The sequence below is a fragment of the Atractosteus spatula genome, chromosome 14 (genome assembly GCF_055471065.1).
Source record: "Atractosteus spatula isolate fAtrSpa1 chromosome 14, fAtrSpa1.hap1, whole genome shotgun sequence".
In the NCBI taxonomy this organism is placed as follows: domain Eukaryota; kingdom Metazoa; phylum Chordata; class Actinopteri; order Semionotiformes; family Lepisosteidae; genus Atractosteus; species Atractosteus spatula.
In genome coordinates, this window is record NC_142719.1 from 17,333,148 (window position 1) to 17,360,027 (window position 26,880).

Genomic DNA, 26,880 nt, shown 5'->3' on the forward strand with positions numbered 1-26,880 from the left:
CCTGCTTGGCCTTCCAGCTTTGAATCCAGAGCCTAAACCACTCTTCCACAGTGCTGCTGAAAATACTTCAACTGGTCCGCTTACCAATTTTTCCCTGAAATAGACCAATTAACCTACTAATGTGTCTTTGGACTGTGGGAGGAAGCCAGGGCACCTGAAGGATTCCCAGAAGGAGAGAACATACAAACTCCACACAGACAGCACCCCAGTAATTAAGCCCACAGTCAGTGCTGCGAGGCAGCAGTGCTAACCACCTCGCCACCACACCTTCCACATTTATAATGAGTTTCCAAAACCTAAACGTAAAACCACAGGGAAGTGTGAGCAACCTCTCACAGCAGCAGGGCTCCTTACCAAGGTGAGAGTGCAGGCATACTGAGGAAGAAGGCTTTTCACTGCAAAGGACGGGCTCAGCCTGGACTCACCCTGCCTCTCACCCCCTTAAAAAAGCCTGATTGAGTCTGCACCTGTTTCAGGCCAGCTCACCCAGAGATACTATGCCAGCGTAGTCTCGATCCTTTGTCTTTTGTGTGCGGTGAACCATCTCAGGGGAGCGCAGAGTTATTTCAGGAATGTCGAAATGTTGGTGGGTCACTTTGCAAAAGAGGCATGACTCCAGAGATTGTTCACTCGCTTGTTCACACAGGCTGCTGGGAAGAACAAAGCGTACACATGCGCCGCTCAGGGCTCTTCCTGTTTCCTGTTGACATCTCGAGGAGGAGCCCTGACTCACAACTCCCCACCTTCTCCACACAACATCACACCACGGCTCGGCCCCGCCCCCTCCTCTCCTCCGTCATCGGCGCAGGGAGACAGGATGCTCCCTGGAAACTGGATCCACATTCCACAGCCCCCCCTCCCCGAGCTTCCTGGCGCAGCTGAAAGTGGGAAATTCTTTCCATCCGGCTCTGCAACTGAAAATAAATAAAGTGGCTCTGGTTCCACAGTGGCTGGAGCATGTTTCAGGTGATTCCCAGCTGCAGGCTCTTGCAAGGGAGAAATATCTGCCCTGACACTGAATGAACCCCACCCCTGTCTCCACGCATTCAACTCAAATAGGAAAACGTCCAGGAAATATCTGCTACAGTACATGCTGTTGGGTTATCTTTAAGATTAAAAAAACCTGAAATGTCTCAGACTGCTGTGTCTTGAAAGTCACGTTTCCATCCTGGCGGAGAATCTGGAATCTGGGTTAAAGTTAGGTGAATTCCAGGTTAAAGACACCAGGTGCACCTGGAGGACCTACAGCAACATGAATAACAACTGGAACTAGGGTGAGGAGAATTCACACTCTCCCTGATGTGATTTGCTACCAGGCTAACCATACGTCCACCCAGGTGAAAACTGCAGTGCTTCTGCTAAAGGTGATCTTGAATCAACTAAAAAAATGCCACATTCTAGCATTTTATGCATCGTGAAATTTACACAGCCTGAAACCACAGCTGGTATTTGTCTGTGATGTGCAACAAAGGGTTATTTTTTTGTGTTCAAAAAAACATCTTATGACCATTATTTCCAGAAGACTGACTCCCCTAGGCTATTGCTCACATGTGCCTGTGTGTATTTTTGGCTTTGACTTCTAAAGGCCACGAGTCGACAGCGCTGGGTGCCGTCCGGGGTCTCTTGTCCTGAATGAAGGCTCTGGATTGTCCCTGCGCTTGAAGGTCACGTCTTATCGTGTCCTTGAGGATAAGCAAAGAAAAGAGCCCTGTTTTACTGATGATCAAGGCCGCTGGTTAAGATAAGCTCTTCCTTCAGAGCAGCACGAAGCAGCCCAGGGTGCAGCAGTGATCCGGAGCTGTGAAAGCTGCATGAGACAGCGCTTCTCACTGCCCGATCAGGTTTCAGGTTTGAGTAGATCGCTGACGTACTGGTCACGGGTGGGAGTTGTGGCTCTCAGAAGTCCCGTGAGAGGGGAAGAGAGGAGGAACACAAATTTGCTGAAACTTAGTACGGATGTCAGGGGATAGCAGTAGTGAGGGGTGTCAATAGTTAAAGGGGTCATGTGCTTTTCCTCTGATTCCCCACTCGGAACACGATTGTCTGTTAAAACAGCTTAGAGCAGGAAATACCTTGAAAGCCTGCAGGAGGGTTACGTGCTTCTCACAGTGGGCGGTTTTAAGATGCTTTAGAGTGAGACTCAGAGGTCTGTGAGAGGCCTGCCGTGCCCACTCCCACTCCCTGACCCCTCGATGACTGGACTGAAGTCTTCGCTCCAGTGTGGCTCTCCGCCGCCCCCTGCAGGGGCTGGCACAGGACCGAGAGCCTGCTCACAACATCACGTGGGCGAGACTGTCCTGTCACCGGGCCCCACCTCTGCTCATCACATCACAAGCACAGCACTGAGCTACTGCATGGATGCTTTCCTCTGAATTTCACTTCGCCTCTCAGGGTTCCAAGAAATAATACGTTTGTATTTATGATATAACTATATGAAATAATTTGTATTTAAAGTGATGTTAACATGGCATGAAACAGTATTGCCATTGTGTTACGCATTGTTTTGCAACACGACAGGACAACCTTGCACTGTGCTAATTCACTACTGCACACCCAGGCCGGGTCCAGATGGAGGGGGCTCCTTTGTGGTTGTTGGGTGAGGCGCACAACACACTCTGCAGCATCAGTCTTCATCTCTTCTTCTTCATCAGATGTGCACCAAGTGTGACCAGGGTGTGATGCAGGCTCATCCCATCAAACCTCAGGAGTTCTGCAAGGCCGGGTCGGGTCAGTACTGGGATAGTACAGGCTGCGCACATGATGGCCCAGATGAGATTCGTACCCAGGACCAGCAGCAGGTGTGAAAAGTAAAAAAGAGAAGGCAGAGGGCCTGTATCCAGGACAGACTGCTTATTTCCTCTCTAAGAAACTCACTATTGCCAGTGTGGGAGAGAGGAAGGGATGAAGTGTCCTTTGTCTTTCACCTCTTCTGTCAGGGTTGTGCGTTTTTGCTCAAGTCTTTCTAGAGTTCTCCTTTCCTGACATTGGGACACACCAGTGGAGTAATTCACTCAGTTCAGCCCTCTGAAACCCTGTGATCTCACACCCTTCCGGAACATGAACAGGGTAGTGGGCCAGGTTGTGACACACCATCTATTAAAGTTAGAGTGCAGCTCATTCTTGCCTTGCTTCATTTCCTTCTGTGTTTCCATATTCAAATACAAACAGAGGGAGGTCACAGAACCACCAAGAACACCACAGTGCAGGGCCTGACACGGGTACTGACATTATACCACAGGTGGGTTCAGAAGGAAAAATGAACAGCCTCTCACCCACTGATTTGTGGCACTCGTGTGTGAATGTGTTCATTTTAATGTCAGGGCCTTGCTACTTTTAGTTCTGGGATGTCATTTCTCCTGACTTGTATCAGCCCTTACAAGATTCCTTCAGGGTAAAGCAGTAGGAAGGAGCTCAAGGAGACTCAAGCTGGAGATGTACACTGCTCTGAGGCCTATCCATGACATAATATTACACATTACACTTTTTAGGCAGCGCTGTCAAATCCACTCTGCCTCCACCACAGCTTTTCAACTTGCTAAGAAAGTATTAAAGGGAAACAGATTTGGAATGATTTCTGGAGACATTACAGGACAAGAACATACAAAATTTTCATGGTTGGGGCAGCATATCGTTGCTGTTTTATATTTCCAAATACATTTTTCTAAACGGAAATGTTGGAGGATTTCTCCGGTATGTGCCATAATTTAAAAAGCAGGAAATGTAGATTCCAGCTTTCCAGGCTGCTGTATTATAACTTCAGACGCAGAGTTAACCTTGATTTCCCTGAGCACAGGAATGATAACGGACACAGCAAGCACAGAGAGCAGCTGGCTTCAGGCGGAGACGAGCAGAGCGAATGAGAGAACGGAGGCCCTAGGCAGTTCACGGGGGCAAGCAGAATTTCACCCACGGCTGTCGCTTGCGCTGGGAATTCTGGGAGTGCAGTCCAGAGCTCTGGGCACGCGAGCAGGGGCCAGCGAGCGATATCTGACTGAACGGGGACTTAACCGCTGTGAGTCGGCTGCGTTATTAGCTTCCGTCTGCGTCCAGTTGCTTGGAAAGGACTAAAAGACTAAAAGGACTAAAAGGACTGGTCCAAATCAACCAGCCATGTTAAAATTGCAGCGCGCTCCCCAGGATGGGGATATAGGCTTTGCTGTGCCTGCTAGGCCAGACATGCACGAGGCTGAGACAGCGTACCGATCTAGCGGCAAAGTGCAAAGGAACAAGTAAAGGTTTAATTCCACGGAGGAGCCACAACCCCTGCAAGTTTCCATAAATCACCAACTGGGGAAAAACACTTCAAGTGAGGAGACTATTGACCAACCAGGCCAAATCCCTAATAGAGTTAATTTATTAAGGTCTTGGATTAACATGAAAATCACATAACCTGCTATGCAGGATCCCTCCAGATCTAGGACACCCCCAGTGAATCCCTGCATCCCCGTGTCCTGCTGGGCTGCCAGGCTGTTCCAGTCCCAGCAGTGTCCATCTACAGCACAGAAATGGTGCAGGTTTTTGAGCCTGCTTGACTAGCTCCCTGCTAGAGGAACCCCCTGTCCCAGCAGGATCGCGACTGGAGACGTGTGGGCGAAGAGGTGCGCCCTGCACCACGAGGGGGTGCCCATCCTACCCGAAGGCCCACACTTCTTCCCGAGGGCACTGTGCTCAGGCTTATCTCTTTCGGGGTTGTGGGTTCGAGTCCATGGTCATGCCATGAGCCGATAGTGGCGAAGCACAGAGGGCTGAGCTACACCACCGGCAGTGCGAGATCAGTAAGCCAGAGCAGTCTCAGACCACAGTGCCCCCTGTGGCCTAGCAGATGCTTGCAGGAAAGCAGCACAATTGCTAAGGAATATGCTGCCAGGGTTCGATGGGCAAGAGTCTTGGCCCTACATACAGACAGCAACCCCCATCCCAGATTTGCCACATGCCCAGAAACTTGCAGTCTCTATAGGAGACGGATCACTCCAACTGCTGCTTAGTATCCTGTAAGGCAGCTGTGGAGCCCGGGTTCGAATAGCAAACAGTTTGAGCAGTGCAGTTAATTAGCTATTCTCAAACGGGAGGTGATGGGGGGGAAAAACAAATAACTGCAGGTTCCAAAAAAAGGGAAGAAACAAGACAAAAAGCACAAGATCGGTAAGATTTATTTATTGTAGTCTTTGAGATCCAGTGACATTGACACAAACAGAAAGACACCCCCCCCCCCCATCACAAACCCTTTAAATAAAAGCCCTGGGGGAGGGCTGTCATCATGACCTGCTTAGGTTTAAAATACAGAACAGCACATTGGAGTGCATTTCAACTGACAACACACATGCATTCACAGTTTGGAAAACACAGGCTCCTATTACTGTATCTGTACATACAGTACTGCCATGGAAATAAAAAAAATTAAAAACCAGAACTGTTCCCACTGTCACGATTCCGCTGCAGCTTCACGAGCTTGCCAGAAAATGGCAAGACGGCAGAACAGTCCCACGTTCATACCAGCTGCTGTATAAATATGGAAGTAGGTTTCTCTTCTATTTGCTTTTGTCTTCGGTTTTGTTTCATCCATGATTTTTTAAGATAGTTGGTTTTCGCTAAAAAAAAAAATCTGCTCATCTATGACAACTAACCCCTTAACCCGTTGCTTGCTCTACATAAAACTGCGGGGGCTCGAGGGTGACGGGGGCTGTGGGATTGGTCCTTCATGTAGCTCAGTCCTCTTCGCTGCCACTAGCAGAGCGTTCCTGCAGAGAGAGAGGGAGGGAGACAACGGCACGTCAGTTCGGCACTGCAGCCCTTATGATCCCGCCACATGCCCTGGTTCAACTGCCTCGGAACCTGCCTGAAGACCGGAAGGCTGTTATACAAAGATAGGATACCAGGGACCTGAAACAAGCCATCCCAATGGGCCGGGACACAACCTTGGATTGATGAGGGCGGAGTGGTGGTTCTGTGGCTAAGGATCTGCGCTTGTGGCTGAAAGGTTGCCGGTTCAAATCCCGTGGCCGGGAGAGGAATTCTACTCCGTTGGGCCCCTAAGCAAGGCCCTTAACCCCAGCTGCTCCAGGGGCGCTGTATAAATGGCTGACCCTGCGCTCCGAATCCAAGACTAATTCCTAATGCATAAAAATTGTACATGGCCAATAAAGTGATCTCTTATTTGCCACGAGTGCACCAGGACAAGCAAGACAAGCCAAACGGCCCCCTCGCGTTTGCATCCGTGTTTTTTTACGCAAACGAGGGGGAATCGGAATGTCAACTCCGGAATTGCCTGTGGCAGCCTGTAGCTGGGACATTCACAAAGACTCGCACAGTAACCGGAGCTCGTTAAAGGAGGGGTCACTGCGAGATGGGCGACCCAGGAGTTCTGCAAGCGGTTCCGACGGGATCTGACACCTGTGTTCCCGATCCTCAAAGCCAGTGGACTTCTCCAGAACCAGCAGCCCAATGAGAACCGGAGAGCACAGGTGGAAGCGAGTTTTCAAACGGGGAACAGGAGGCGAAGGGTTGAGAAGACTGAAACAAGCTGCCCAGCCATGTTGATGAAGCCAATACCCTGGTTTTTGCTGCATGAGATCCTGGTACCAATTAACTACAAACTACCAAACAGGTTGGATGGGCCGACTGGCTCCTCTTGTAAAAATTATGTTCTTACGAGCGTTAAGGGCATTACTTCCTGCCAACACCCCTACATGTAAGGTTCTTGCCTGACAAAGTTGATTCCATGAGAGGGATAAACTGGACTCTTGTTCAAGAGAACTCAATAGTGGATTTTCTTACAGAATGTGATAAATCACTGACGTACCAAGCTAAAAAATGGCAATAATTACAATAAGTCAACTGTAACCTGCTTTGAATATATTACGTTTGGATAAAATAATCAGATCTACTGAGAGTACACCCTTCCTTTTCTGGTTGAGCAAGGGAAACACTGCAATAATGCTTTACCTGTTCTTGCAAAAGATGCTAAAAACAGCTTCTGCAATTACCCGAAACCAGCAAAGCGATCGTGTTGGTAATTAAACGGGTGGGGTCTGGCGCCCCCTGGTGGCCCTCACCTCCTCTTGCTCCTCCTCGCTGTCGTCGTCACTGACGACGGGCTTGGCCCTCGAACCCCGGCCGGGCCGGCGCCGGCCCTTCCCGCGCTCCTGGCTCTTCTCCTTGCGCCCCAGCTTGATCTTCACCTTCACGGAGCGAGCTGCGCGGGACAGCGGGACACACAACAGGGGCGTGAGGGTGCTTCCAGCACAGCCAAGCAGAGCATTGCAAAGCCAGTAACACCGGAGGCTCCCAATCCCTCAGGAATGACCCCAGGCAGCTTCTCCAGGGATGCCAGAGCCTCGTATTTGCATCACACAACCAATTTCCATACATGCTCAGTTTGTCTTGTGCAAATGTTAATAATTGCAGTTCAGCATGAGAAGAAGCCCAGAGTGACACTGCAGGTGCAAAGCAGCCCTGTGTATTCCTCTGTCACGCTGTACAAAAAAAGCACTATCATGATCCCCCAGCTCTCCAGCAGGACTGGCAGTTTCTCTTACGTTTTCTAGCTACGCAGCCATGTTGTTGAAAAGTCAGTTTGCAAATGTCCACATTTTCCAGGACACGTTTCTACATTGGGAGTATTTACATGTGTCTGGGACAGTGGATTAATCTCCAATTACATCTTTTTCAAACAGCTGTAGTGCTCTTTAGTTTCTCGGTCTCAGGCATTAAGGTGTTGTGACTCAAACTTAAAAAGAACAGCAAAAGGCTATTCTGGCTGCAGTAGAGAGGGTATTTACAATTTCTGCAGCTTTCGCATCACTATCTGTACTAGACATAAAACCAAGGGCCTGACTCTCCGTGGTCATTAAGAAGCCAAGGGCATTATTCAAAAAGAGCAGGGGTATTACCCTGGCATCCTAGCCAAGTTTCCCCCTGGCCTTTACCAATAATGGCCTCCTAATAATCCCCAACTATGAACTGGCTTCATCACTCTGTTCTCCTCCCCACTGATAACTGGTGGGTGGTGAGTGTACTGGCGCACTATGGCTGCAGTAGCATCATCCAGGTGGGGCTGCACACTGGTGGTGGTGGAGGGGAGTCCCCATTACCTGTAAAGAGCTTTGAGTGAGGGGTCCAGAAAAGTGCCATATAAGTGCAAGGATTATTATTATTAGCAGCAGATTGAAACCAAAGATGGACTGATTCCCTCTTGTGGCAGGTGGTGGAATTGCATAATTGTCAACTGGATCTTAAAAGGGACTCTTCCACGTTTAATGTAGTGGTTTCTCTACATGCCATGGTGTTAAATGCATTCAGTCTTATAGCAGTTCAGGACACAGGACCGATTCCTTACACTCAGACTCGGAGCCTTCGTCCACCTCTTCCTCCTCCTCCTCGCTCTCATCGCCCTCGCTGTCCTCCTCCTTCTCGATCTTCTGCCGCACGCTGGTGAACACGGACTGCAGCACGATGGAGTCCTCGTAGATCTGCAGGGACAGGGAGGGGAAACGCTCGCGACTCCTGAACACAGTCACTGAAGGCCGAGCGGGATTCCCGCAGAGCTGGAGACAGGACACAGCTGGTGTCAGCCTCCATGTGTGCCCCGATGGTGTTAATACTGCTTGCCGGGGGGGGGAGGTCAGCTGTACAATGAAACATAGCACCTCACTATCCACAGCTTTCAGCCATGTTTGCAGGCGGCAGCAGATAAGTCTTTCAGAAAGAAAGGAGTTAATCTGCAGTCTGCCCCGACAGCAAACACTTAAAAGAAACAACACTAGTCTGATCTATATGTGGCAAAACCCTGCTATATGGATATGAAAAAATCATTTTTATAACTGGTGACTGTGTGGAGTTTGTATGTTCTCCAGGTGTTTGTGTCCAAAGACACACTGATAGGTTTATTGGCTATTTGGAAAATTGCCCCTGGTGCCAGTGTGTGCTTGTGTGTTCCCTGTGATGAACTAGCTGGCCTACCCTGCTCTGCTCCCCCACGACCCTGTAATGTTCCAAGTACTCATGTTCTATTTTCTAAGGTTCCATGTTTAGTTAGAAACCAGATTGATAGATTACTGGTTGTGAAAGCTCCTTGAAAGTTAAAATAAAACACCCAATCCCTAGTTTTCAACGGCTAGTGTGTGCATTTTAAGTAACTTTTTTTGGGGAGGGGGGGGGTGGGAGACTTCCTCTGCCCTCCTCATCTGCTGAGCAGTCGGGGAGCTGGTGTGTCGGTGTCAGTGAAAGCCCGAACGCGGGCACAGCGTCTCTCACCAGCGAGCCCTCCAGGTTGAAGGTCTGTGCGTTCTGGCACAGGAGCATGACGTCCTTCTCTAGGTCGTTGAGGCTGCGGTACTTGTGGTTCCGGATTCTCTCCTGCGGCAAAAGACGGGAGCAATTTTGGCATAAGATGGCCTACCTGACAGTTCCATCATCACAGACAGAAAGGAAGGGATTTGCAGAGGGCTGGGAAAAATATTATGCGTCACCACGTAGGAAAGACTATACCGCTCTGGAATCAGTCCAAAAAGAGGACAAAAGGTTAACTGATCCTGGCCCTAGAGGAACATCTTGTACCGCTTTAAGGAACTAAACCTTGTTAGTCTTGAACAGAGGAGCCTTTGTACTCAAAGACTATGGACAAAGTCAACCTGGATAACCGGATTTCAGGACTAAAATTAAAAGCCCTTCTCACAAATAGAAACTAAGAAAGAGTTTATGATTGAAATGAAGATTTGTGAGAGTTGGAACAATTTGCTCCCCGACATGTTATCGAAATAAATTCGCATTGGATCCTTCAAGAAACACAGATCCCCGGATCACTGAACTACTAGCAACATTTTAATAGTTAACAAAGCTGAAGCTCTGCAGTGAAAGCATGACTGGCTCTTAACAGAACACGACAATGAGATCAAAGTGTTCATGCTTTAGAACACCGGGCACTGACGTACAGTACGTGACAGATAGTCCCTTTAAGAGCAGGAGACACGGCTCTCAGACTGCTGCTGATTTAGCACTTTGCTTTGAGGATACTGATCCCACGACCATTGCTTACAGTTCTTTAAGGTGCTGCAGAGGAAAGACAGCCCACTATGTGCTGCTAGACAATGCCTTGTCCCCTGCGCCAAACTCTCTTATGCAGAAGCACTCGTCTTCTGCAATTTAACACTTTCAAAAGAAAGACAGTCTACCTTTCCAATAAGCCTTCATCTTAGGGTCAACTGCTTCCTCAGTATTTTTCCACAAAATCCACAGTATTTTAAAACAGTGCTTTATATTAGTACACCCTGTATTCCTAAGGGGTATGTATCACCAGCTCACTGGTAAATGCTTAAAATCTCTTTTCTATAGCTTTTGTTTTACCACATAAAATCTTTAGTGAAAAATGCATTTTCCTTACTTGGTAGACAGCTGATCTGATAAGCAACTTGTCTCAAAGCTTTTCCAGGAAAGCACTACTGAATGTTTCGAGAAGGGTTAATAATTACACATATGCTTGTCCCAAAATACCACAATAGAACACTGATCCTTTAAATCTAAAGGAACAGTGTAAATTCATTCATTTTCATCTGCTTAATTTATCCAAAACAGGTGGACATATAATTTATGTAGTTCAGGTGGGTTCTGCTGGCCTCAAGCCACTCCCCCCCTAGACACACCTGCCTGCTGGCCTCAAGCCACTCTCCCCCCACTAGACACACCTGCCTGCTGGCCTCAAGCCACTCCCACCCCTAGACACACCTGCCTGCTGGCCTCAAGCCACTCTCCCCCCCCAGACACACCTGCCTGCTGGCCTCAAGCCACTCCCCCCCCCCAGTCTTGTTCCAGACTCCCGCCACCCGTTGTGTAAAGAAGTGAAATGGAAGTGTGGGGCTGCTGCCCTACCTTGATCTTCTTGAAGTCCACAGGCTTGCGAATCAGCTCGTAGTACTCGGGCAGCTCCTTGCGGGACGGGAGCTGGATAAACACTTCGCTCAGCTGCCGGCCATTACTGCTGTGAAAAAGCAGGGGGTGGGGGCGGGGTCAGAAACTGGCCATCCAAACTGACCACCACGGGCCTCAGACCACTCGCCACCCAGGGACAGACTATCTTTCTGCATCTATAACCTTCCCCCTCACATGGTTTGCTTGTGACTCTATTTCAAGGTAATAAATAATAAAAGATTGTGGCCAAAGCAGTTCTGGGTATCTGTGCTGTGAAGAGAATGAAGTAAAGGACTACCCCTCTGTGCAGGTCATAAGGCCAGTGCGGGTATTATCCCAGCATTCCTGGTGCCCTGGAGCTTTCTGGGTAGTGTCCTGTTTAGGGATAAAAGCGCAGAGCCCACACCTAGGAGTTGAACCCACCCCTCTTGGGCAATGAGCCCAGAGCCCTAGCTTTAACACACTGCTCTCAAGTCCTAAAGAAGAGAGTAAAAATATCTTATTGCATCTAAGCAAATCCTATAACAAGCAGCTGTTTTGAGCTACAACGGGTCAGGAGAGCAAGTGAGGGAAGGCGGTGGAGCAATGGTCAAGAAAACGTCTCCGACGCGTTCTCCCGGCTGGACTGCAGGACAACGGGCACCAGGGACTGAAACCCAGAAAGAGAACTGAAATTCTGTGTGTAAAAGACAGATCGCAGCGCCTCTCTGCTGAGGAGAGTGCCCACAGTGCACAGATAAACCCAGGAGCTTTTGGCAGGAGAAGGTGGCACAGCTGCCAGGCCTCGGCCTCTCACTGCAGGCACAGGAGCCCTCCCTGAGGGGCAGCCCGCCCCTCACCTGTCCTTGTACTTGATGACGGCGTCGACGATCTTCTTCATCTTCTTGGTGAGGTTGGGGGGGTTGGGGGAGAGCTTCTCGGCAGGCGGCCGGCCACGCTTCTTCTGCTTCTTGATGTCCTCGTCCTTCTCGCGGCTGCGGGTGCTGGTGGTGGGGGTGGAGGGCGCCCCCAGGTCCAGGTCACGGTCGCGCTTCCTCTTGCGGGTCGTCTTCTTCTGCCGCACCTCCTCCTCGATCTCCTCCAGGGTGCCTTCTTCAATTGCCTGCGGGAGGAAGGACGGGCAGCGCCCTGGTCATCTTCTTGACACGGGCGGCGGACGGCTCGCTCAGACGGGCCTACCCATGCTGGCCGAGTGGTTTTATGTCTGGGCTTTGTCAGCAGCAAGACTGAATGAACTTGGACCTGCTTTGTCTGGAACATGTAACTTTTGTCTGTTCACGGTCCTACGTTTTTAATAGACCAGACTTTAACCATCAGCCTCTTAGGCAGGTGTGTCTAGGGGGGGAGAGTGGCTTGAGGCCAGCAGGCAGATGTGTCTAGGGGGAGGGAGAGTGGCTTGAGGCCAGCAGGAAGGTGTGTCTATGTGGGGGAGAGTGGCTTGAGGCCAGCAGGAAGGTGTGTCTGGGGGGGGTGGCTTGAGGCCAGCATGCAGGTGTGTCTGGGGAGGGGAATGGCTTGAGGCCAGCAGGCAGGTGTGTCTGGGGAGGGGAATGGCTTGAGGCCAGCATGCAGGTGTGTCTGGGGAGGGGAATGGCTTGAGGCCAGCAGGCAGGTGTGTCTGGGGAGGGGAATGGCTTGAGGCCAGCAGGCAGGTGTGTCTGGGGAGGGGGGGGGTTGGGGGGGGGGCAGTGGCTTGAAGCCAGCAGGCAGGTGTGTCTGGGGGGGGGGACTGGCTTGAAGCCAGCAGGCAGGTGTGTCTAGGTGGGGGAGAATGGCTTGAGGCCAGCAGGAAGGTGTGTCTAGGGGGGGAGTGGCTTGAAGGCAGCAGGCAGGTGTGTCTGGGTGGGGGGGGGGAGTGGCTTGAGGCCAGCAGGCAGGTGTGTCTAGGGGGGGAGTGGCTTGAGGCCAGCAGGCAGGCGTGTCTAGGGGGAGTATTCCCACATTTGCTCATTCCCCACTGTGTGGGCTCCACTGTGTAGGCCACATTAAGCAACACCTTAACTGGCGACTCCAAAACAGAAGGGTCACCTTGAGCCACTGCTTCTCGGTCAGCGAGTCACTGTAGTCGACCTCCTTGCGCTGGCGGGAGCCGCGCCCGAACATCTTCTCCTCCTCCTCCTCGCAGGTCAGCCGCTCCACCTCGGCGTCGTCCTTCATGATCCAGGTGGGAAGCTCGTCCTCCTCCATCAGCCGCGGCTTGCGCTTCGGGTTCCGGGCCTCCTCGCGGCGCCGGTCCAGGTCCATCCGCTACGAGACGGGCACACACACACGCACGTGAACCCACCACCAGTTACAGGCTGCAACGTCCCGACGAATCAAAATGGAAACGCAGCTACGATAAGGCAATAAGCAGCTAACATAAGCAAGTTAAATAGCAGGTGCGATTTAATTCGCCTGGTGCAGCAATCTATGACAAAGACGCTTGTGCCTCTCCCAAAATCATTACAGCAAGAGTAGTACCAGAGTTGCAATTGCCTCTCATTGCCTGGCTCATGGAGAGCACGGCCATTTAACAGAAACGATACACAAGCAGATGTAACTGTGTGCAGTTTTACTGCCGGGTAGGAGTGAGAGCACGAGAGCAAGGGGTGGTTTTCATGCCCATCCGTGAGTTCATCCCATCGGCAGTGGGGGGGGGGGAGGAAACAGCATGTCCCGGGTTCGAACAGACAGACTCACCATGAAGTGGTCAAACTCCTCTTCGCTCCTGGCGATCATCTGGTTCACCGTTTCGTCGTCCGGCACCTCGTCCTCCTCCTAGGGCGAGAGGGCATCTTAGTCAAGCGGCATTTTTTAGGGGTACCGGAACACACCAGGGGCTAAGGGATCCGCGATTTATAAAAATCTAAACTATACTCAATGAGCAGAACTATAATTTGTGCTGGTGCTGCTAACATACAAAAATGTTCAGCACGTTTTCTTTGAGGACAACTGGTTTTACAGAAAAGGTGCTGTCCCCCCCCCTTTTTTTAAAAAAAAGAGGCAAATCTAAATTATTAAAAGTCACATTTAAATCGAGACATTTCTAAAAACCCGCCTTTAAAGAAGGGGAAAGGTTAGTAGGGAAATGGAAAAGAGAGCACACGAGTATTAAAAACATTAAGGAGCAATAATCAGTAAGGTGTTAAAGGGTAGAAAGTGTCTGAAACAATTGCAATTTTTAAAGGCACAAGAAACAAAAGGAAAATGAGATCTGCAATTGTTCCGCTTACAGTTTAAAGAGAGGAGCTGGTCAGCACCAGTCAGAAGCGCAGAGCAAAGAGAAGAAAGGGACAGCAGCGAGAGAGAGAGAGAGAGAGAGAGAAGGAGGGGGGGGGGGCGTGGGTATGGATGTCGTAGTGAGGTCACACCCACCCACACCCCCCCACTGCGCCACACCCCTTGAGCCCCGACCTCGTCCTGCTCCTCATGCTCCAGGATGGCCTGCAGGAAGGCCCGCCGCTCATGGCTGCTGGATTTCTGATCGAACATGCCCGCCTGGATCACCTTCTGGTCCACATTCAGTTTGTACTTAGCGGCGGCCAGGATCTTCTCCTCCACGCTGTTGACCGTGCACAGCCGCAGGACGCGCACCTCGTTCTGCTGGCCGATGCGGTGCGCGCGGTCCTGCGCCTGCAGGTCCTGGAATGGGAACGAGACGGGGGAGGGCATAGGGGGTGGGGGGTAGGTGAACAGGCCGGCTGCAGGCTTCTACCCCGCCAACCCCCCTCCTTTAAGCCTAGAGCTGGCCGCACCCCAGCTATCAACTCAAGCCACATCAGCAACCCTGCACTGGCTCAGGAAGGCAAAGATCGGGGTGCGCAGGAGAACCTGGATCATGGTTTGTGAGTTCCACCACCCAGACCCAGACCTGCAACCTCAGGCCTTGATCTAGGCCACGCCTGGGAAACCTCTGATCCATGATCCATCCAAGAGCCCATCGCAATGCCTGCTGCAATAATGTAGCTTGCTTACAGTTTCACACATCAGGCCAAAATACTGGGGGCGTTTTCTCTCACCATTGAGCAGGGTGAATACAGAAGCGCATGGTATCTGTGTGAATCTGAGCTCTGCAGAGTGCAGCTCTCATCGCGGACTGAATCGGTCACAAACCGTGCCCAGGAATCCCGCCGCTAAGCCCCCGCGTCTTGGGAAAGAGGGGTGCTCCCTCTCACCTGGTGGGGGTTCCAGTCGCTGTCGAAAATGATCACGGTGTCTGCGGACTGCAGATTCAGACCCAGCCCTCCAGCGCGGGTGCTCAGCAGAAACACGAAGTAGGAGGAGTTGGGGTCATTGAACGCCTTGAGCAGCATCCCGCGATCTTCAGCTTTGGTGGTCCCTGGACAGGGTGGGTGAAAGGAGAGCGGAGAAAAGGTCAAAAACTAAGATGGCGTTTCCATGTTGAAACGGGTAGCGGAGGCTAGCACGTGGGTGTCAACGTGCAAAAACAGGGATACGGTTGCCAAAAAAAGCCATGCTTCCTTACTCACCGTCCAGCCTGAGGTATTTGAAGTTGCGGTAAGCAAAGTAGTCTTCCATGATGGTCATGAGTGAGGTCATCTGACAGAACAGCAGCACCTTGTGATTGGTGGCCCTCAGCTTCGGGAGGATGCGGTCCAACAGCTCAAACTTACCCGAGGCACGGTACAGGTCAGGCCTGCGCCACAGAGACGGGAGGGGTTTTTACTGACCGCGGGGGAGGACGGGGTGGAGACTGCAGTGAGGATTAGCCCAGGTCAAAGCCCTTGATTACTAGCAAGTCCAGTCATTTCAATACGTGGACAACGATGATACAGCAAACCCTCGGTACAACGGACTTCGGATGGAGCGGACAAAATCTGCTAGAGGAGAACTTTGCCGGTAAAATCAGAAAATCACCAATACCGGACTTAAAATACCGGAAGGTAAAATTAAATACTATGTAGGTTAATAACTCAGTAATATCAATGGTGCCCTATAGGGGTAGGCCAGGTGCTGACAATGGGCATTTGTTTTTGGTATGCTTTAGCAAATGTTATAGAGTATATTTATGATATAAAAGAAACAGGAATCATTTTCATTGACTGCAACAGTAGCATTTTTTTTCTTATATAATAGTGTTCCTGGGCTCGTGATTTAATAGCTATCTGGCAATAATCAAGTAGGCAGCTGTGTCAGCATGCGTAGGCTGCAAAGGACTGATTGCATGCTGAAAAGAAAGAAAAGTCTGGTGTCTCCACACCTGAAGAAGGCTCCACAGCCGAAACATTGTCTCTCTTTTCTTTTCAGCATGAAATAAACCTTTATCTGTCCATCTGGCATTAATGAACACCCCTTTCTACTGTATTAGTCCATTACACTGAGGGTTTACTGTACTTCTGTTCAGGCCCCTAAATCCATCTTAAAGCAGACCATCAAATGCCAAACTTCCCCGAGCCTCAGGAAGGCTGCAGTTCGAGAGCCCCGAGAGAGCGCCTAGCGCATGGGGGGGCTCCTTCACAGTTTGTTGGAAACAAACAATACGAAAAACTTTTCAGGACAGGAGCACAGGGAAGGAGAAGCTTAAAAAAAAAAAAGGCATTTCCACAGCAAGAGGGCCGGCGGGGTCCCTCAGCCCGCAGCCGACCGAACAGGACGACACTCACCCCTGTACGATGCCTCCCGTAAAGCCCAAGTGCTCTGAAAAGGATTCCTGCAAAACAGAATTTCAGACCTTAAAACGTCTCACAACAACAAAAAAAAAGGGGTGGACCTGCGAGCGTGTGGGACCCAGAGCTGAGCCCGACGGGCCTCGCCGGTTCCAGATGCTCCCATCTGGAAAGCACCCTGGGGCGCACGTCCTCTCTCTCTGAGAGGCCATTAGGAACGTCACATTCACACCAGGCTCTAGTTATGGGCTTGGAGTCATTGGATTCAACAGGAAATACTATTCTTCTGAACCTTACCCATGTTTGGTAAACATCAAAACAGCTTTTTGAACAGATGAAAAAAGCAAAACCACAACCGAATCCTAACAGCAATTCCCTGCTCAGCTTGTCCTCCTATCGCTGTTCCGCCTGGAAGCCTGAATCAGAAATCCTGCGATTTAACATGATTCAACCGTCGGCCACCTAATTGAAAGCAAAACTGGGTGAGGGAACATCCCAGATCAATCCCATCAGGATAAGGAACATCTGTGGAATGCGTTTCTTCCTGGGGAGTGTGGTTTACAATTCTGACAAGAGGCTGCGATGTGGGGTGGGGTGGGGGGAGAGTAAAAGTTTCAAGGCACGGATGTACTCACTAACCCCCGTTGCCGACTCCAACCCCCTCTCCCTCGTCCCGACCTCTTTACCTCTCGGGCCAAACCAGAACCCAGCCCCGGCAGACCCGGGCCACGCAGCCCGTTACCTCGATGTGCTGGAACATGTAGGGGTGGTTACAGATCTTCCGCAGCTGCATGATGGTGTTCATCAGTGTCTTCGTGCCGCCTTTGCCCTGCGCAAGAGAGCGAGAGACGCAGAGGCCATCAGTGGGCGCGCCAGAGCGGGAGGCGCAGGGGCCATCAGTGGGCGCACCAGAGCGGGAGGCGCAGGGGCCGCGCCAGTGGGCGCGCCAGAGCGGGAGGCGCAGGGGCCGCGCCAGTGGGCGCGCCAGAGCGGGAGGCGCAGGGGCCGCGCCAGTGGGCGCGCCAGAGCGGGAGGCGCAGGGGCCGCGCCAGTGGGCGCGCCAGAGCGGGAGGCGCAGGGGCCGCGCCAGTGGGCGCGCCAGAGCGGGAGGCGCAGGGACCATCAGTGGGCACGCCAGAGCGGGAGGCGCAGGGGCCGCGCCAGTGGGCGCGCCAGAGCGGGAGGCGCGCCAGAGCGGGAGGCGCAGGGGCCATCAGGGGGCGCGCCAGAGCGGGAGGCGCAGGGACCATCAGTGGGCGCGCCAGAGCGGGAGGCGCAGGGGCCATCAGGGGGCGCGCCAGAGCGGGAGGAGCAGGGGCCATCAGGGGGCGCGCCAGAGCGGGAGGCGCAGGGGCTGCGCCAGAGCGGGAGGCGCAGGGGCCATCAGGGGGCGCGCCAGAGCGGGAGGCGCAGGGGCCGCCAGCATGCACACACGTCGGTGGCAGGGGGGCGGCAGCACTTGCCGAACCGCAGCCATGTCTCGCGGAGGGCAGGGCCGCTCGACTAAGGAGAAAGCTCCCCCAGCTTCTCACCGGCCCAGAACCTGGAGACATTAAGTTACTCACGAAACACCAGAGCCCAGAGGCTGTCAACGTGCTCTGAAAGTGTGCAGAGTAACCCCATTCACATGTCAATTAAGCATTCAATTATTTACCAATTAGGACTCAGCAGGAAGCAACACTTTCAGCGTGACGCAGTCTAATCCTACAGAAGCTCTGACCATGCGAATCTCTTACGGTCTCTCCTCTTGTCACCAGTTATATTGGGCACCAAGTGCTGCCCCTCCTACCTTCTTATCCTTCTCCGAGCCGTCCGTGAGCAGCACCCCCTTCGCCTGCATGTGTCTGTACAGCACCCGCTGCAAGGCCGACATGTCGCACTTGATCACGTATTCGACCTGCAACACACAGGCGCAAGGGAAGAAAACAAATCAAAAAGGCACGAGAGCAGGCGAGATCAGACAAGCTGGTACGGTTTAAAAATAGAAGCCTCTGAAAGAATCCCGTCTATCTGCAAGCTTTAGGTTGTAAAAATCCTGGAAAAAAATCAGAGCCTGTTTAATGCTGAGCTGATAGGAGTGGAAGCAGGTGGTCACAGTGCAGGCTCTGGCTCTTGCCACAGAGATGTTGCAAAGAGGAGACAGCGACGGAAAAACCACTCCCAGTCCGAGCCCTTTCCCAACAGATCATGCAACAGGTGACACAGAACTGACACTGGCAAATAATTCACCTTCTCCGGCAGCTGAGCTTCCACCTCTTTCTTGAGCCGGCGGAGCAGGAAGGGCCGGAGAACCTTGTGAAGACGTCGGATGATCAGGATGGTCTCCTCTTCGTTGAGGTCGACCTGGGAGAGCCGGGAGCCGGACACCGTGAGTGAGGGAAAGATCTTTCAAGAATCCCCCCACCCCCACCCGACCCAATTAATTCTGACTGCCAATCAGGGCTTCCGATACATTCCGCAAGCGTGCCCTCGGCACATGGTGAAAGCATGTAATCAACGGGGTGGGATCACGGCACAAGATCATGCTCACACAATCACAGGTCTCACTAGCACAGACTCATGGGATACATCCTTTAGCTCTGTGAAAGGGAAGGGAGCAGCGAGGTGGGCAGGAGCGCTACCTTCTCTCCAGTCATGGCGAAGGGAGCGTTGAACCACTGCTCGAAGGTGCTGCAGCTCTTGAAGATGGTGGGCAGCAGGAAGTTGAGCAGCGCCCAGAGCTCGGGCAGCTTGTTCTGCAGGGGCGTGCCGGTCAGCAGGAGGCGCCGGGGAGCCAGGTAGTGAGTGTTGAGGACCTGGGTCAGCTTGCAGTGGTGGTTCTTCATGCGGTGACCCTCATCCACGATCATGTACTTCCAGCGGATCTGTGCGGGGGGCAGTGGCAGCGAAAAGCTAAGAAACGCCTGAGGCAAACAGCTTTAAACAGCTAAAACCCACTTTGCAAAAGAAAGTTTTTAACAGGTCAACCGACCAGACCGGATCTACTTTATTCTAAATCATTCGGGAGAAGTCAAAATCATGCTTCTATCAGAAAAACATCCATTTTGGTTATTAATTTTTAAATTAATATTATTCACTTTTTCAGCATTTATTGCAAACTTGCAGAGTTTTTGTCCATTTTGAACAATTGCAACACCCTTGGAAAATATTCCTAGAGGTCGATTAAATAATGAAACGCTACGTAAAGAGCCAGAATCGCACACAGATCCTCTTCGCGTGCAGTCCGAATAGGGAAAAGCCAACTGGACGACCCACCTTGGCAAGAACCTGCTTGTCTTTGATGATGTACTCGTAAGTGGTCAGCAGGACGTTGAATTTGCCGCTGCGGAGCTGAGGGACGAAAGCGCGTCTTGCTGCTGGGGAACCCTGAGAAAAAAACACTGTTTGCACCCGCTTCACTGCAGCCGGACATCAGAAAACAAACTCATCTCTCGAAAGAAGAGCTCCTCACCTTGTACGAGACTTTCACGACCGAGGGAGCCCACTTGTCAAACTCGTATACCCAGTTGGAGAGGGTCCTGCAAGGCAAGCAAGCGACTCAGAGCTGGTTATCAATAAGCACAGGCAGGGCTTGGAAGTCACTGACCACGTGCTGGCATCCAGTCACCATGAACCGGGAATCAAAACCTTACAGGACCTCAAGACATTTTCACCGAACCAAAAGACGCAATCGGCACCGATACATATGTGCATTTTCAAGATAAAGTGTCAAACACACTACCTCAAAATTCCCAGGGGCTTTTTTATGCTGAATTTCTGCACTGAACAAGACCGAACCGTCGGTTCGGACTCGGGCTCCTGGGTGCTGAGTGCTGTACTCACGAGAGAGGTACTATGATGAGGAAGGGCCCGTTGATGCGCTTGTACTCCATGAGGTATGTGATTAAAGCGATGGTCTGGATGGTCTTCCCCAGGCCCATCTCATCAGCCAGGATGCCATTCAGGTTATTGTTGTACAGAGACACCAGCCACTCCAGCCCCTTGATCTGAAAGGCAAACAAGAGGTGCCAGTTTAGGCCACAAGACCGCCAAGATGTGGCCGCTCCAATCCCACACTCCCACTATCAAGAGGCCCGCGCCTCTTCACTTAAAAGGCCAAGAGTGACAAGAGGTGCGTGGTGATCACCCCCCTTCTGGTTTCGGAAAAAGCTGTTACTCTGCAAGAAGAGTTCTTTGGGAACCGAAGTCCACAGACACTCCAGAACAAAGTGAAAGTAAACTTTCCTCCCCACCCCCCTTTCACACACCCCCATTCCCCTTCAGGACGCATTGCAGGTTTTGCAAAATAACAGTTGAGACCCCAAAAACAAATGCAAGAGGAAAACGGCAAGCCTGGGGAAGATGTGAAAGTTGCCAAAGAGACTCTGGCATTTATGTGAAAAGCCGAGGGTGGGGGTTTTAGTCCTGAGGGGTTCACAGTCCAGCAGGTCTTTTAAAACCAGCAGCACCTCAAGAGCTGTTAAGCTGCTCCAATTAGGCCAGCAATTAGATCAACTGGCTGGAACAAAATGATGCCGAGACAGGCAGTCCTCCAGGACAGGAGCTGGGCATGCCTGCCTTAAATCCTTCAGCTCATTTGATCGTTTAGGTCCTCCATTTAACTTAAGTTTCATGAATGTTTATTACAACCGTTTCTTGCGGCCAAGCCAGGCTCCCTTCATGCTGTGCACTGTGATATTTTCAAACCTTACCCTCAAACCTGTTTTGCCCCACTCAGGTTTTTCACAGCTGCCGTTAATTGAAAGCTGCCAACCGTGTTTAAGATCCTGCCAAACCCACTGGGTTCTTGCTGTCAGAGCAGCTGCTCTTGAAAGCTGACGGGACAGATGGTGACAGAAGAATGCAGCTCTGCCATGGGAAAATTCAGTCAAGACTCTTTCAACAGGGACCCCAAGACACCCACCCGCCTCCCTGCACAGCTCTCGGAGACACTGTGCTCAATCCAGCGACCTCTAAACAACTTGTTCGTCATCAACTAGGAGGGTGTGTCCAGATGACAAAAATCTGCTGTGCCACCCTGTGGGTTTTATACACAGCTTTCCTCCCACTTATTATGGTTGGTCTATACACCAGGTGAGCACAACTCTGGGCAAGGGCAGCAGTCCAGCAGATGTACACCTTACTCAGGGGGTGCGTTGGAGAGCAGAAATACTACTTGCTTAACAGCCTTCGACAAACTGCTTTGTTCTCCGCGTAGGAGAAACAGCACACATGCAGCTGTGCCTTCAGAACACCGGCAGGCCTGGATGCCTTCAGCCTGAGAGGTCGAGGAGACCGGGAGATAAGGAGATGAGGAGAAACGAAAGGCTCGGAGGTTGAGTAAGTGACAGCCATGTGTGTAAGGAGCTGCTAGTCTGCGTCACTAAGAATCCAATCGCACGCCAGAAGAGGACCCGTGGGAAAAGAGCACCAAGCCGACTGGCACAGCAGTCTCGTTCACCTGGTACTGCTTGAGCTGGCCGTTGACCAGCAGCGAGGACTGCTTCTCCACCTTCTCGGTGACGGCGTGGGCCACCGAGTAATACGACTGCAGCCCTCTGGCGAAGTTCTGGCCACCGTACTCGTCGTCCACGTCCTGCTTGGCGTGCCTGAAGAGAGCCAGGGCGCAACAGGATTATTTTTACCCGCTGTCCCGAAAATCGGGTGGGAGCCGGTTACCGTCGTCGGCCATATTGTTGGCCTGCCCCATTTCCAGGATTGTACCTGTCCCCGCCCCAACCTCTGGTGCTACTGGACGCCAGCAGCGCGGCCAAGCGAGACGTTAAAATGGTTTAAGACCAACTCAGTGCACCTCCAGAGCCATGGGGGCTGAATACTTGAGAACTGTTGTAATTAAGACCAATTTGAATCACCAAGAGCTCATTATGAATGAAAACCAGAATCACTGACCCATACAGTCTTGGTTCCTTAATTACTGGAAAAACCTAATTAGTAAGCTTGTTACCAACAAAGTATGTTTACATTTAAACTCCTAGGACACCCTCCTGTGCTCAGAGGAGGGCCTGACATTCTGAAACTTGAAGTCACTTTTAGTAGTGTTTTTTTCCAGGATGTAAACAATATGGCAAACTTAATCTTAATCTTTCTTTTTTACTGTGTACTAAAATATAGACCAATCATGTTGTGACTTAAATGGAGGACAGCATCATCCCAACCAAGAAACTGAACCCAAACCCTCTGGTCTGGAGTCCAGAGCTCCCCCCACTGCCCCCCGCTGTTGGCTCATCGCTCCCCTATCAGGAAGCCACTGAGGTCCGTACTCGATGATGTGCCGGGCGTCCACTTCAGAAACATCCTCGCTGTCTGGGTCTGGGATCTTCTTCTTCTCCTCCACCGGGGCCTGCGTGGGCTGTGGCTGCTGCTGCTGCTGCTCCTCCTCATCCTCCTGTAGGGGGCGACAGCACACACGTGAGACAAACCATGGAGAGCTTGCTTGAGAAACACCAATCAGGTGCAATTACAAACACTGCATAGGAATCTCAGCCCCGGAGCTTGCATTCAGAAATCCAAACCTTTAATTACACAGAAGAAAACCTTCTGTTCTCCTATATACCTGCACAACTCAAACCTTCCAGATCAACACCTGGCACTGAAGGGGTAATCCATTATGACTGAAGAGCATGGTGATGAGCCATCAGCTCTTATTTACTTTGTCCCAGATGGGAAATTAGCTTTGCAGGCAGGTAAAAGACAACATGTAACACAACATGAACTCATTAACAAAAAACAAACATGCATGATGAAAATGAAAAAAAAATGATGAAGTAAAATATACAAGCAACTGTCCTAGTTAAACTGGTGAACAGTTGTGGGAATAAAAGATAATTTAGTTCTATTGCAGTTGAATCTGGGGAGTCTAAATCGATGCCCAGATAGAAGGAGTGGTTGTCCGCCAATAATTTTACTGGCAGAAAGGCGCTTATGGGAAATGGTGTAGCCAGGTTTCATCTCTCTAGTGTGCTGACAGCTACCTTTCATTACTGTCCTTTTAATTAGCTCCCATTTTCCTCATTCCCAGAGTCTAGCTCTGAATTTTTGGTCCTTTTCTCCATTTGTCATTTTAAAACCAACACCTACAAGCGACAGCAGCAAAGTGCAATTTATTTTGCATCGGGATTTGGACTGCAAGTACAGCTAGAGCTGACAGCTATCCGACAGACCATTTCCAATCCCATTAAAATGTCCAATTAAACTTATTACACACTTTGTGAGACCCAGAAGCACGCGTCTCTCACAGTAACAGATACCCCTCCCACCCACACACAAACAGCTTTGTTGAAATCTGCAAACCGACCCAGCTTTTCAGCTCGTGCATTCTCAGGGTGCCCACTGGAACCTTTCAATGGGCCTTCAGAAGCTGCCCTCGAAAGAAGCGTCTACCAGGAAGGAGGTGTACAGAAAAAGAAGATGAGTGGCGAGGCGTCTTACTGAGTTCCTGATGAATGACTCGCATACCTCCTCCTCCTCCGAGTCACTGTCTTCGCTGTCCGACCTGGGAGCCACTTCATAGCTGTGAATGAGCGCCAGAGAAACAGCCTGTCAGCGGTCAAGCAACCACACCTTAAAATTGGAGGACAGGAACACCACAGGTCCTCCCAGGTCAACAGAAAACCTCTTCATCCCAAACGCTGCATTCCTCCCCCGGGCAGGAGGGAGGGACCGAATTTGCTCTCCGCTCGCTTCCCTACAGGAAACGAATGCCTCATCACACACACAGACAGTGTTTACACTCGTGCTGTTTGTGAAGTGCAATATCGAGCAGTTTAAAACGACGATTTTCTGCTCGCGGTGTGGCAGTGGCTGTCGAACCCTGATCATGCAGTTCTTGGCACTAGAGCTCTGCGCTCTGAGATCAGATGGTTTCCTGTGACTCTTCCCCACTGTGCCGCTTCAGTAATTATCACCCACACCTGCAACCAATGATCGTTAAGGCTGCCATTTAAACCGGCTTCCCTTGTCACTCACCGCTCAGTCTTGGAGTTCGCTTTGGTCTCAGAGGTTGCTCTGCCCGTGTTGCTAACTCTGGCTTTGACCCTCGCCTGCTCTGGATTTTTGACTCGTGTTTTGCCCCGGGCTCGGGGCAGACTTCGATCTAAGGCGTTGGCGTTTGTTTACTTTCTACCTCCTGCCTTAGAATCCCTTCACAATCTCCACACTGTTTTATGGCCTGTAAAATTATGGATGGAGAGCAATGCCGATACTTTGGAACAAGCTTCATGTTCTTTAATCACCTGGGTCCTGTGACAGCCAGCTCTGTTTTGACTGCATTATGGCAATTTAGCTGCGAGTCTGAAGTTCTGCTGGTTAAAAATCCTTATTACTAAAGCAATCCCCTACAAAATAAGAACATAGAAAGGAGGCAAACGAGAAGAGGCCTTCTGGTCCATCTAGCCTAGTTAAGCTAAAGATCTCATCCTGCTGTTTCTTGAAGGAACAACCACAAGGCTGAATAGCTTCTTCCAGACACCCACCACCTTTTTGGTAAAGAGGTACCTCCTGTCCTTGGATTTAAAAGCCCTTCCATGTGGTTTCCATTTGTGTCCTACGGGTTGTGATTCACTGTTGATTCTGAAGAAGTCTGCTGGGGTGACAGTGTCAAGGCCTTTGAGGATTCTGAATACATGCGCTAAGTGCCCCAGTGGTCCTCTGTTCAAGATTAAAAAGCTTCAGTCCCTTCAGCCTGTCATAAACCTCTGTACTGATAAAGCAACCAGTCTGCCGTCATGAGGTGCTGAAGTATGAACTGATTTGTGTGATCGCAGGCACAGCCCGGCTGAGGAGCACAAGCTGGATCTCCCCACCACCCTCCCGAGCTCTAAAACCGCCGTTGCAATCCCACACACCACTAAACCCTCTCAAGGCCCGCTGGAAACAGGGCGAGACGGAGGAAGACTCCAGAACCTTGTGGAGTAACTGCCCCTGCCACTTGTCAAGGGCTGCAGTTCCCAATATTCCGGCCAGCGAACCTGCCTGCTGGGAGACGGAGAAGGAATGAAAACGAAGGAAGGGGGCGACTCACCCCGGGTTCATCTCCAGCCAGGCCTCCAGCTGGCCTGCCTTGGGGGCTTCCACCCCGGTCAGAATCTTGCCGCTGTCCACGTGAATCACCTTCACGGGCAGGTCACTCATCTGGCTGGTCTCATCCAGGGGCTGGGGAAGGGGGACAAGGGGCCGGAGCGGTCAGCCACCAGCAGGCGATTCGGAATTGTAAAAGAACCCAGGATCTACACGTACGGTCTGTGCATCTATCTGTTCTCCAAAAGCCACTTATTCCCGGTGAAGGTCATGGCCATCTCAAGCCTTTTCTGGAAGCACAGGGCGCAGAGTGGGACCTTCTGCCTTGATACCGCAGCCCACCAGAGACACAGCTTGGAAATGCCAATTAACCTAACCAGCCGGGCTTTGGGCATTGGGAGCAAACCAACACAGAGACAGGAAGAGCATGCATACAGAAGGCAGCCCAGGTCAGAATCAAACCCAGGACCGAACAGCCGAGGGGTAGCAGCACTGGAATGTCGAGCTGTCCGGGGCTGTAGTCCTCCTGTGCTCCCAGGATAGTCTCAGGGTTTGCCGTGACCCTCTCCGGGAAGAAAGCGGCTTTCCGGCGATGGAGGGATGGAAGCTTGGCGTTCACCGAGTTCAAAGGTGAACATCGCCCCCCACCCCCCCGACACGAGCTCCATCTGCACCCCACACACTCACCTCCCCGTCGGGACCGAGAGCCGGGGTTTGACCTTCAGGATTCTCCAGCTTCTGGACGGGAGGAAAAAGGGGAAAACCGTTAGACCTTCGGCTCGTCAGCCAGCGGTTCCATTCCCGAGCAAAAAGATGCCGAAAAACACAGAAGTACATTTGTATCACTGACATGTTGAAAAAATTACAATTTTTCTTTCCTGCGATAGCCTTTAACCTCGATACACAAAAGGAAAAAGGGTTTCACAAATAACCAGAGAAGTGCAAGAGTCAGCAAATAATATTTGACGCCACTGTCCCCCCCTGCCAGACCCACACACAGCTGACGTGACAGGGGATCCACAGTGGGACAGACAGGCCTGAAAAGGAAACGGTGTTGCCAGCGGGCGCACTGGCTGGCCCCGGGGGGACCACGCACCTTCTTCTTCTTCTTCTTCTTCTTCTCCTTGAGGGCCTGGGCGGCCTTGTGCGCGCGCACCAGCTCCGTCAGGTTGGCCACGTACTCGTCCGTCTGCTGCAGCAGGTAGGCCAGGCGCTTGTCCTTCTTCTGGTCGATAAGCTTCCTGTAGCCCTCCTCATCCTCAGCCTGGAGGGGGACAAGGTCTGGATTTATACAGCGGACAGCACTGGGACAGCACTGGGACAGCACTTCGATGCGTGATACAACGGCCGTCATTTA

At 51.4% G+C, this 26,880-nt stretch overlaps 1 protein-coding gene across 16 annotated transcripts in view; it reads right to left on the reverse strand.

Annotated features, from left to right (window-relative positions):
* Nucleotides 1–5,141: 5,141 nt before the first annotated feature.
* Nucleotides 5,142–26,880, reverse strand: part of LOC148820797 (SWI/SNF-related matrix-associated actin-dependent regulator of chromatin subfamily A member 4) — a 37,109-nt gene continuing 15,370 nt past the window's right edge. For 2 of the 16 annotated variants that reach the window (XM_088933232.1, XM_088933231.1), the window contains exons 10-34: nt 26,620–26,787; nt 26,211–26,261; nt 25,528–25,658; nt 23,937–24,018; nt 22,769–22,893; nt 21,949–22,096; nt 20,331–20,494; nt 19,960–20,026; nt 19,764–19,874; nt 19,130–19,372; nt 18,738–18,851; nt 18,298–18,405; nt 17,251–17,337; nt 16,506–16,552; nt 15,372–15,538; nt 15,057–15,220; nt 14,296–14,523; nt 13,582–13,659; nt 12,931–13,149; nt 11,742–12,004; nt 10,864–10,969; nt 9,253–9,354; nt 8,336–8,468; nt 7,053–7,192; nt 5,142–5,738 (exon numbers count right to left, since the gene is read on the reverse strand). In XM_088933232.1, the coding sequence (XP_088789358.1) occupies nt 5,706–5,738; nt 7,053–7,192; nt 8,336–8,468; nt 9,253–9,354; nt 10,864–10,969; nt 11,742–12,004; nt 12,931–13,149; nt 13,582–13,659; nt 14,296–14,523; nt 15,057–15,220; nt 15,372–15,538; nt 16,506–16,552; nt 17,251–17,337; nt 18,298–18,405; nt 18,738–18,851; nt 19,130–19,372; nt 19,764–19,874; nt 19,960–20,026; nt 20,331–20,494; nt 21,949–22,096; nt 22,769–22,893; nt 23,937–24,018; nt 25,528–25,658; nt 26,211–26,261; nt 26,620–26,787 (3,279 nt within the window). In that variant the 3' untranslated portion in view covers nt 5,142–5,705. Of the gene's footprint in view, nt 5,739–7,052; nt 7,193–8,335; nt 8,469–9,252; nt 9,355–10,863; nt 10,973–11,741; nt 12,005–12,930; nt 13,150–13,581; nt 13,660–14,256; nt 14,524–15,056; nt 15,221–15,371; nt 15,539–16,505; nt 16,553–17,250; nt 17,338–18,297; nt 18,406–18,737; nt 18,852–19,129; nt 19,373–19,763; nt 19,875–19,959; nt 20,027–20,330; nt 20,495–21,948; nt 22,097–22,768; nt 22,894–23,936; nt 24,019–25,527; nt 25,659–26,210; nt 26,262–26,619; nt 26,788–26,880 lie in introns of all 16 variants that reach the window. The other 14 variants (XM_088933230.1, XM_088933229.1, XM_088933224.1 and 11 more) reach the window with 8 other exon arrangements.